Here is a 12,512-nt window from a genome sequence, read left to right as displayed (position 1 = left end):
TGAGCAACGTGATAGCAGGAGGGTATTTCGGCAAAAGTACACGAAACAAAATCATATACTAAGCTAACAGGAAGAATAAGCCTGTATATCTGATACTGAATCAGTGTCAATCACAAATATATTTACTCTTTAAGCATTAACTAAATTATAAAAGTAATACTTATTTTACGCCAATACAATATACATTTTAGAAAATATTTTATTGAACTGGACTACAAATGAACGAGTTAACAATATGAAAAATACAGCTCCTTAGAAACATCATATAAAATTATCAGGTTAGTGATTAACTATCTCAGCAAGTTGATTTAAAAAAAAAAAAAAAAAAAAAACTTTCAAATTTTATCACTAAAAGGTCATAGTCAGAAGCTACATGACCTTAGAAATACCTTACGATAACTGTTTCCAAACACATTTTTTTATTTGTTTATTTATGATGTTACTGTTAAGAATGAAAGATGTCATTGATGGCATTTTTCAGAAAGTACATGGTCCAGATAAATGACAGCTTGAATGTCATCCTGAGGAAGAGTCAACGGATTCAATCTTTGGCTTCTATAAATGAAAGAATAAATTCTTAGAACTTAAATTATTGTACAGTCAGAAACAATATTAAGTATAGATTTGAGCCATCATTTCTTATACCTCCAACCTATACTAAATATTGTTTCTGATTACAAATGCAAGGAATAGTTATAAAACTGTATCAATGGAATTAGGATTTCTTCATAATCAAATCTTTAGTTTTACGTCCGACGCTTACCTTTAGGCTAAAATAGGTGGATGAAAAATGAAAGAGGATAATTATCAAGGAATTGGTAAAATGTGGGAGAAAACAGAAGAAATCCGAGAAAATCCACTCACATAATGTTGTCCTGCACAAACTCAAATAGCCTAGAATGCATACTAAAGTGTTTTCAAAACTAGAAACAAATTGACGTTTGGAGAAGCACGTGGTACGCTGTTGCCACTTCGTGCGCATGTCCTGTGAGTGAAAAAGAAAATTTTTAAATATTGGTTTGTTTGGAATGAATGAAAGCATATATTTGCCGTCCCAGTTTGTGCATGTTGGGAAGGAGGGGATGCTTTTCTTTCAAAATCACTTCCGCGTACAAAGAAACGAAAGACGCTTCTTTCATTCTGAAAACACGTGTTTACTATTTAGCGGCAACATTGGAATGTTGAGGTCTGTTGCCAAGGAAACCTTTCACCTACTGTTGCTAAAATGGCGTTTATGATTCGACCCTCGCTGAGTGACCGAAATAACTATGTGACGTAGATTCCCTTCTTCAAAGCAAATTTACACGTGGTTTTGAGCTGTCAGTTTGTTTCTAGTTTTGAAAGCACTTTAGGACATGGCGTTTAAGCCATACACCCAATGGCGCCGATTTCTCTGTAAATTTGGGGTGCCCACTCAGACGCAGAAGGTATATATATGAGGATGTTAAGAGAAATTGCATTCAAATTATGCCAAATATTGTATATTCATAAATACACTAGGGAGGCTCACACGAGGTTTGGGGGGCCCGGGCTCCCTCGGCGCCCTTGCATACACCTCACAGATATGGCAATTTATTTACGCCGTTGTCGCATTTCTTACAGTTAAGGACTGCACTACAGATCTAATTTCAAAGGCGGCAGGTCGCTCGATCTTCTTGGATTATTCTATCACACACCACAAAACTCACACACTAACGACGCTTTTATACTCAAAGGATACCGGGAGACACTGCCAATGCGGAAAATTATAGACACTCGAGCTTTACTTAATTATTGCCACACAGACCCTCGTACTTGCAAAATGACAAATTCAGTTGAAAAAAATAAAAGAGAGGGACAGTGGAATGGACACCTGACAACGCATCACATGGGAAATTTTGAATTCTGAGGTGAAGCTGTTAAGTCCAAACCGTGTACTTTGAGATAATCTCCATTAAATTGAACAGCTGCTCCGAATAAACACATCTTAAACAGCATTCCAAGAAACGAAATGTAACGTTTGAGTAAGTGTGGGCTTGGATCTCTCAGTGACCCATTGGTTGAAGACAGTTGCGGCGATTAGACGTTAAAAGTGGAGGGACAAGACATGATCCGAATGTTTGTATATCAATGTTAGTTTTCCTGGTTATTTCAAACACATTGTTTGACGAAAGGTTGTATAAGTAATAGGGTACTATCTTTTTCAGTTAAAATGCCGTATATCGTACTTCATATTTTATTAAGTAAATTGACAAGAGCAACGCAAGTAGGTACTAGCCCATTGTACTCTGAAACAACGAAAGTGGAAGAAGAGATTTGACTCCTTACTTATGAACATCTTAAAATTCTGTCCGGAAAATTGTGTGGTCAGATTATTTAATAACAAATTTGCAAAACAAATAAATAAAAAGGATAATATTAATTATAGTAAGGAATAATAAGGCTTGTTTTGTAGAAGTTCTATTGGAACTGGGGATTAATGAACAACTTACATTTTTAATTCCATACATGCTATTAAATGTATGTTATTACTCTTAGAAAATGAAAGACAGTAAATACTTCAAGCATATGCTACGACAGTTAAAGAAATATGCAATTGCAATATTAATTACTTTGAATTGCAATTAAAACACAATTCCTGTAACTTTATTAACTCCACAGGGAGACAAATAACCAATACGTACCCACGCAACGACAACTATTATTTGGCACCATTTTTTCTATGAACTTGTAATACATGCAAAAACTTTACATTTCCAAATGAAACTACAGTACATACATTAAGGGGTCACTTCAAAAAAGTGGGGGAGCAACTGCTTCCTCTTGCTCCCCTAATCGCCGCCCCTGGTTGAAGACTTTATAGCAGGCCTGCAATTAGGGTTTGTGTCACCCGGGCCAAGCACAAAATTCGGCACCCTGAGCGGCTCAGGGAAGGTATACGGACAAAATCTCGCGGCCGAAACATCGCCGCCCAGAATCTCGCCGGCCAAAACCCCGCGGGACAAAATCTCGCCGAGCTAAAACCTCGCGAGGCCAAAACCTCGCCGCCCAAAACCTCGCGGGACAAAATCTCGCCGGGCCAAAACCTCGCGTGGCCAAAACCTCGCCGCCCAAAACCTCGCGGGACAAAATCTCGCCAGGCCAAAACCTCGCGTGGCCAAAACCTCGCCGCCCAAAACCTCGCGGGACAAAATCTCGCCGGGCCAAAACCTCGCCGTGCCAAAACCTCGCCGCGAATGAAACTTTTCTTTAAAATTAACCCAATGTGTTTCCTAATATTCAATTCCACATTACAAATAATAATAATAATAATAATAATAATAATAATAATAATAATAATAATAATAATAATAATAATATACAAAACATCGGGCTTTCTCGGGTTATTCCCGTTTCCTCCCACTTTCTTTATTCGATCATTTCCTTCATCCTTGTCATCTACGTCTCCTTTAACCTATAGGACATAATCAAGGGACGTCGTAAAAACTCATATATTGTTTCATATTTTCATAAATATTATTAGATTTTTGTTAAAATTTTAAGTTTTTGGATGTTCCAAAGTTCACGAAACTAACCTCGTTAGTTGTCATTACTTTCCTTATGCAGACTTTCTTTCCCTATAACCAGTTTAAAAACATCCTGTCGCCCTACCTTCACATTGTAATCCTCTAATACAGAAATAGAATTTTCATATGGTATTGCGGGACTTGGTCAAATACCCGTGATACTTCTTCTGAAACAGCGTCTTTTATACCGTCATCCTTATCATCTGTTGGAACATTTACATTTTGGTCAGGCGAGATTTTGGGTATGGCGATATTTTGGGGCGCGAGGTTTTGGCCCGGCGAGATTTTGGCCCGCGAGGTTTTGGGTGGCGAGGTTTTGGCCAGGCGAGGTTTTGGCCCCGCGAGATTTTGGCCCGCGAGGTTTTGGGCGGCGAGGTTTTGGCCAGGCGGGGTTTTAGCCCGGCGAGATTTTGTCCCGCGAGGTTTTGGGCGGCGAGGTTTTGGCCAGGCGAGGTTTCGGCCTGGCGAGATTTTGGGCCGCGAGGTTTTGGGAGGCGAGGTTTTGGCCAGGCGAGGTTTTGGTCCGCGAGGTTGTCGCCGCGAGGTTCTGGCCGCGAGGTTTTGTACCCAAGCCCTCAGGGAAACATATTGTTACGTTTCCTAACTATCGAGTAAACTGGAACGGAAAATTCAACATTTCAAGGCAATGCAATGCAATGTCATGTATAAACAAGCTTTCCGTGCTATCTACAGGTACATTTCGGTAATTAAATTATCTATATACTGTTTTGTGGTTCGCTTCCAAATCATCTTATCTAATAACCTAATTTCAGCGGAAGTGCTTACCATTATGTTCGGTCGAGCCATTCATGTATATATATATATATATATATATATATATATATATATATATATATATGTGTGTGTGTGTGTGTGTGTGTGTGTGTGTGTGCTTTTTTTTTTTTTTTTTTGCCCTGGCTTGCTTTCCCCTAATTGCGGCCCTGCTTTGCAGTCCCTTATATATTGATAGAGATTGAAGATATTTGTGATACTAATAGAGCTAATATAATTGAAAGAGGAAGCACTCACTTTTTTCTGTTATCAAAGTTTGCGATAAATAAAAACTAAGCCGTAGTTGAAACTAGTAAGTGTGACGCAACCAAAGCCACTAATCAATCCAATGACAGCCTTTTGCGTCCAAAGTCGAAAACTCGTTTCTGCAGGAAAGCCATCTTTCATTTGGTAATAACGTGTTTCTTAAGTGCTCACTCAATGACTCCAATAGCTGTAACGTAATATAATTTTACATGATATATTCAATGATTAATTTATTGATTTGTATATATATCCTTTGCCTGCAGCCTGGCTATATAGGACGCAACCTACAATTTAAAGTGTATATGAGACATTGAACTGTGTTCGACGTCCTCCCACCGGGAATAAAAACCGAGACACCGTCGGTAGACACATCCTTCAGTGTTCTTGTATTTTCCTGATTTTGTACGAAATATCCTGGTTGCTTGGTTTCAAGTTTAACATCCCTATTAGCACCGAGACTAGATAAAAATGCCAAATGTAAATCTACAGCTTAATGTGGTATCGTAACTACGTGATCTCTGATCGGGAATCGAATCTGTACTAAAGGCATGTGTGCTAGCCGCATAGCCTTGAGGAAGTTCTTTGTAAAATAAAAATATGATATATGTTACAATGGAAATTAATAGGAACAACTGTTCGGATTAAGTTGGTGGTAGATAGAATACACGTTTTCCGGAATCAACACTTCCTCATGAATTCTAAGGAATCTAATAAATGCAAGTTTCAGGAGCTCAACCATTGTCAATTCACTGCTGGATGAAGATCTCGTCAATTTTTCTTCACAGTCTTCTGTCTCGGGCAATTCTCTGCTACCTTAACTCGCAGCGCTCCTTGATTTTATCACAGCATCTTGTATGAGGATGTTTCATGTATCTCTTGTCTCTTGGCAACTAGTCAAGAATTGTTTCTGTCCATTTACTCCCTGATTCCTGACTGGGGAATTAGGGATTTCTTAGGAAGTTCCTTGTAATTATTCCATACGCACATACCATGGAGCAAATAAGGAATCGGCCATTAGTGTAAGGCGGGTCTAATAAGAATGGGCACCCTCTTGATGTTGTCCATAACGAGTAGACTCTCTCATTACTATATCCATTGACCATTGTCAGATCTGAGAGTAAAACTCCGGAGCATATATTTTGCTAATTCTTTGCTGACGGAACAGACTACTGCACCAGATGGTAGGATATTCCTCCTAATATCAATGGAAACCATTCATGACATATACCTTCATTACACGACAAATCAAAACTGTTGTGCAGGGTATCGGTCTTGATAAATATATTTAAAAATAAATTTGAGCAGATACCAATTTATTATCACTTATGTGAGTTTGGTAACTGTAACTTCGACCATATATTACCAGCCATTAGTGTAACTGCAATATATAAGAATTATAGCTAAATGTTTCAGTTATAAAATGGCCAACATGCTGTATCTGAAACTACACAAATAAATAAATTTAAGAAGATTGAAATTTGTAAAGATATTTCATATATTTCTCTCGTCAGTTCATTGGTCATAACGGTGAAAATACTCTTTCAACATTAGCAGCTACCCAGGACAATTTTTCCTTCCGTAAATCCGAATCAATACCCTTCGACGTCTTAAATCTCTATCCTACTCGTCTGTCTTTGCTCGCTATCACTCTCTCCGAGTCCTACACTTTCATACGAGTCACGAAGAGAATACCTTGTTAAGCATATTACTCCTTGAAATTATATAACACTGACAAACGAGACTGCATTATTGGTTGGATATATGCTGGGCTCTCTTCGTTCCATTGATTTTAGTGAATGAAATGTTTTCCGGTTATTATTCCTCTGATATCAGATTTTATTAAAAAAAAAAAAAACTTGTCAAGAATGATCTGGATCGTCATATAAAATTTGTTCCATGTTCATCAGGGTTCAAAAGAACAAGCTATTAGGAATATATTGGATTTCTCACGGATAATGAGTTGCGTTTGTTTCGATTAAAAGAAAGAAATGAAAAAGATTACGCACCTCGTTTAAAGGAGAAATTATTCGTAGCGAAAGAATAACTGCCACGTTTACTTACGCGAGAACTGACGTCACTTATAATCTACAAACACTTGGGAAACTTCCATACGTAGTACATTTGTTATCAAAGTTCACGGAGGTCAGAAAGAAGCAGCTGTGTGTAAGGAAATAGAAAAAGTAGAATGTAATATTATTGGTCAGTGCTCAGTCACGCTTATAAATCTATAAAATACAAGTAATATAGATAAAAGATCTCCCGTCTAGTATTAGAAATAATATGCCATAAAACAAGGATAAATTACTATTTTTCCTGGATAATTGTAGTATTTTCCTCAATGCCTTGTGGTGAATAAAATTACCCGTTGCTACTGCGACAAATTTAATTTTGGGCACCAAATTGTAGTCCAGAATATTCAACTGTACTCAGTATCGCATAAATCATAAAATTAGGCAGCTCCTACTAGAAAACCACCAATTTTGGGGCATTGTGGCTATCGAAACTGTATTTGTGGCATATATTAATTTTGTCATCTTGCAATTTTCCATGCGAGTACGAGGCTGACTATACTTAAAATTATTTAAATCATGCACTTTGACAAATAGTTCCAAAAGTGCTTATTGGCACTTTTAATCAGACCCTCAAAGACCACAGCATAACTACACATTAATTTTGAAAACTTTGATCTAAATCCACTTTTTATAAGAAGGTGCGGGAACTCGTATATCAGTATTTCAACATCGTTCGACAGTTTTTGGATTCCTACTATAATACAAATTTTCCTTGAAGTAAACAAGATTTTTATTTTATTTTGTTTATTTTTAATATTTAGTTTGCTTGCCCTATTGGATATTGCTCAATAACGTGTTTTGCAATATGGCGATAGCTCCACTACTGTAAACTAAAAATTTATTTCTTGTAGCACAAGGGGCTACGAACGGCGTTCTAATAAAATTATATCAATTTTCTATTTGAAAATATGCAGACGCAACCACATTATGTTTTGTTAAAATGATAACATTTGACCTTGTTTTAATCATATTGAATGAAAGTAGCATATTTAATAGGGGCAAATGATTATTCTATTAAACATTGATATTCCTGGAATAATAAAACGTTATAACTGCAAATAAAGATATGAACATGCAGTCAATATGTCAGATGTCAACAGAATTATGTATTTTTTATCCCATTAAGCAGCTCATCTAGATTTTTGAAAAAGCTACGCAAAAAATATCAGAAATATCGGTACTAATGAGAAATAAAATGAAACAATGACGAAAATTTAAAAATAACGTTAACTCTTCTTTAAATTTATGTACTGATCTACATGGGATTCAATTTATTTTATTTTATATCTTATATTTTTAGTTTAACGTCCCACGATTATGCTCCAAGGCTAAGAGGGATGTAGGGTGATTCATATATCATGTTTTATTTTTATTTATTTTTTTTTTTGTATATGTTTATGCGGACAATAACACAATTATATGTCCCTTGAGAAACATCCATTAGCGATTTCTATTTTTTTTATATTAAATGTTAAATATGGCTTCCCACCTCCTGAAGAACAGCTTCCTGAACCCTTTCCATATTTCTGGCCATTCGTTGAAGCATTCTGTTGCCAATAGCATTAGTTTCCTTTTGTTATTTTTTTCCCTTCCAAATGGTACATACGGTATCAGGACATTAGCGATACTGGACATTTGCGGTACAACCAGAAAACCAGTTTTTCTGGGACATTTGCGGTACTGTTCAAAACTTTCCCTTAGACAGTGGGACATTTGTGGTACACACCGTGGAACATGCGCCAAAAGAATCCATTTCACCCCACGTTAGTTTAAATTAGAATGAATATAATAATAAGAAGGTGGGTATGGAGATGGAACAGCCTAATATTATGTGATTCATTCTGATTGGCTGATTTTGCTAGGTTATGGATATATAAGAGGAGATCACAAGGGCCACCTAATGGAAACAGAATGTAATCGAAACCTTTAAGAAGAAACCACGCATTTTTCATCACGGTTTTCAGTATAGACAGTATCGAAATTTCAAGAACGGGAACATAACTTGGAGGAAACAAATATTGTCCCTTTGATCTTCGACCTCTTACCAACAAGAGCTAGTAAGACATATCAGGGATTTTTCAATTTGGTGAAGGCAAATATTAATGATTGAAATCCAAAATTAATTAAATTTTATTTGAACAAGCAGCAATAACATCTCGAAGAACATTGTTCTAGCAGGAAACGCACATTAGTGGGTGTAGTTTTCATTTTAATCAGTGTTTGTGGACGAAGGTTAAGAAATTGGGACATTAAATGACTATAAATCAGTTCCAGAGGTGAGGATCTGCCTCAGAATGTATTCTGTCCTAGCATTATGTGTTACTGTTATGTGCTCATCTCTAATGTACTAATTGAACTCTATTATAAATCATGAAAATAAATTACTAATTCATTAAACGTTAATTTTGACTTTGTCTCTTATACTTATTCCGAGCTAAATGCGACCAAAAATCCCTAAATATTCCCATAATAATGAACAACTGTGTATAAAGTGAGTGACTTGTGATAAATCACTCCTCCCGCAGGCAAGTTGCTCTTTGGATAATCCCGTAATACTTAGAAATATCTCAATATGTTGAAAACGTAGAAAGAGTATTATATTTCAACTTATTGGAAAGTTGATGGCGTAAACTTATTTGAGTAAATACTGGCAAATAGTTATTGGAAAACTGTTAATGAAACCTATAAAAGAAAACAAAAAAATAAAAACATTTCTAGAGGATCCCTTTAATCATTTAAATATTATAGACAGACAGGTGTTTACCCAATCACAAATAAGGATCACAGATATATATATATATATATATATATATATATATATATATATATATATATATATATGTCCGTATAAAACAAAAAAGAAGAGAAAGTATTCATAATATATAAACAATCAGTTGCTGGTTAATAGTAAAATAAATAGCCTTAAAATATTTTAAATAGAATGACTTTGGAAATTACAACAGTTTCTACACACTGTCGTATGTATGTATATGCGTATATATGATGAGTTAATAATGGTTTTATAATCTAAAAGATTTTTAGTCTGCTTTTAGTATGCAAAATAGCACCGAGTCTCCTGAAAAGTCATGTTATTCTCCCCTAAAACAATTTGCTGCCTACACCAATGTTATAAAATTTGGTCTTTGTATAGCAGTTGATACTGTGTGCTTATCCTCTAACTGAACACCCGAAAATATCCTCTCTTAACTTGGAGAATAAGAAGCTATTTCGAATAGTACCGCAAATCTCCCAGTATCACAGATGTCGATACTCAATATACCGCAAATGTCGATACCGCAAGTGTTGCGCTTTCAGTACATACAAAGCTATGTGGACTTTTCCCTTGATTGATTTGCTGTTTAATGTCCCATTTCAGCACCAAGATTCTACGAGATGTAGACCTTCAATTTCATGTGGGATCCGAATCACATCAGGTACTATCGGGAATCGAATTCGGGTCTCCAGCACCGAAGACACGTGTGCTAACAAAACAGCCACAAGTGATCTCGAATACCCACTCCTGCCACACCTTAATGAGTTACAGGTGATAAGATAGATGAACTATGCCTTCTGTCTTTACTTACAAGAAGTGCAGCAACAATTTGCCTAAAAATGCAAATATACGGAAGATTTCCATTCGGGAAGTTCGGAAACAAAATAAAAACATCTGATAAGCGCTTTGTATACTTATGGTGATCAAGTTTTAATATATTAAGTTTTCATTGAATAAAAAAACGCTAGTTCGCAAAACGGGTAATGTATCTTCACAGTAATTCGGGTAATATGACAATGTCGCGTTATCTCTTGCGAATAGGTACAATAAAACTCCCAAGTATTCAGCCAGCATCATGTGAAATTAACACGTAATATAACGTATATCTGATGGAGTTTGTAGCTGGTAATCAAACTGTAGTTTCAGAAAATGCTACATAATGCCGGAGATCATTCTCACTATAAGTTTATAGTGATGCCACTAATACAATGTACCCATGTGCCACATAGTAGACAGTGCACATCAATAGTGAGCTTATTTTCACCACAACTTGTAAATAAGATATTAAAAATAATAGTATATGATCGCTGGATTATTGTTCATTTGATATTTTGTATTACTATGATTGAATTACTAGTATTACTACTATTACTAGTATTTTCATTATAGTATGGATTTAGTTTTGGATTATGTTTCACCAACGTATTGACTAATTTAAGCAAATGCCTAACTTTGTTATTTCTCAGTATTAGCATAAACCCAGTTTTGAAATTCGGTAACAGGTTTGTTTCACTACGAAAAGTTCTCGGAATTTCCGTTGCAGATTTTCCTGAACGAGATATTTTTACTTTCTCAGTTGCATCAGGCGAATGTTGAGATGATAAATAAAAGTACAAGAACAATTCCTTTGGACTCTCCTACTTTTAGATTTTTTTGTCATTCGTTCGATTTTTTTCCCGAAGAATTAACTATATGTCATACTAGTTCAACCGACTTCATCCGATCTGGATCAAACTTGGCATGGTTGATCTATTACACAAGCTTGTGATGTATTATGGCGTATATATATACCTTTCGATTCCTAAGTTATCTATACCTAAAATAAAAATCAAATAAAGATTTTTTTCTACTATGCGTAAATTTTATTAGTTTAAAGAATGAAGTGTGGTTAACAATTGGCCATGTAATAGAATTGTATCGATTGGAAAACTTGAAAGACGACTAAAAGTAAGTTTACAAGTTTTGATTGAAGCCCGTTTTGTTTAATTATTTCTTCATACGTCATACCTCAAATGAGAAACAAGGAAATAAATTAAAATTTCATGTTATTAAAGAATTTACCCAGTTTAATAAAACCTCTTAGGATAGGATTTTAGAATTTAGAGGTCTGGGCTGTCGGCATCGATGGCCATGTTAGCCCGTCACGTTTGAGGGATGACGTCCCTCGGCGAGCACACTATATGGATAAAAGGAAGAAAGAAAGGATTGGGGAAGGAAGGAAGCGGCCTGGGACCTATATGTGAGATACCATCCGGCATTTGCCTGGTGTGAATGAGGAAAACCTCATTCAGGATGGCTGGCCTTTTTACTTTTTCGACCGAGTGCTCCCATCGGGAACCCAACCCGGGACCGCTCGGTGAAACCTTTTTTTTTCGTATTTTACTCATAATTCTTTATATTTAGATGAATAGTATTAATTTATGTTTTAAATGTTACACATAATAGATTACAGTATGGAAGTTTATGGAATAAAATGTAATAGTGGTGTTCTCGCTTACTGTTTTAGGAACAGATTGTCACAATGTCAATGACTATACCAGATCTTAGAAGGTTACAGGATCTTCTTAAGTGTGAAGAGGATAAATCTGACAGCGATGATGATCTTCCGCAGTCTGGATTAGCAAAATTAGGTAAGATATAGCAGTAAATGTGTTGTCATTATTTCATTTCACTGACATTTTGTACATGCATCACTGAACTCTGATTCTTTGTATAAAGGTGGTGCATAAAATAGAGAACGTTTTGGTGTAAAATATGTAAAACAAAATGATGAATGAAAAAGATATATTAAGAGTACTTCAAATGTTCTTGACGCTACGTGTTTATATCTGTGGACAGTTTGTGAAATGCAAGGGGAAATCTTCTTTGGAAATACTGAATGTATGGTAGAACCAAAGATGATTTTTTCCTCATTCCCCTTGTAATTCGCACATTGTCCACAGATATAGACACGAAGCGTCAATGGGAGCCTCAGTTTGATAACTGGTGGGAGCTCATGTTGTTCGGATTCCACGTTAATAAAGTAGGTCCAAGTCCCATATAGACTCGCTGCTGAAAGAGACGTTAAACTCAAAATCAACTCAA

At 35.9% G+C, this 12,512-nt stretch overlaps 1 protein-coding gene across 1 annotated transcript in view; it reads left to right on the top strand.

The window, feature by feature from the left end:
- Positions 1-12,512, top strand: part of Dnaaf6 (Dynein axonemal assembly factor 6) — a 56,067-nt gene that overhangs the window by 16,698 nt on the left and 26,857 nt on the right. Inside the window, exon 2 of the mRNA XM_081740834.1 lies at positions 11,935-12,058. Within this exon, the coding sequence (XP_081596960.1) occupies positions 11,935-12,058 (124 nt within the window). The remainder of the gene's footprint in view (positions 1-11,934; positions 12,059-12,512) is intronic.

Source organism: Thermobia domestica, chromosome 2 (assembly GCF_964235325.1).
Source record: "Thermobia domestica chromosome 2, izTheDome1.hap1.1, whole genome shotgun sequence".
Classification (NCBI taxonomy): domain Eukaryota; kingdom Metazoa; phylum Arthropoda; class Insecta; order Zygentoma; family Lepismatidae; genus Thermobia; species Thermobia domestica.
This window is presented reverse-complemented; position numbering and strand designations above follow the sequence as displayed.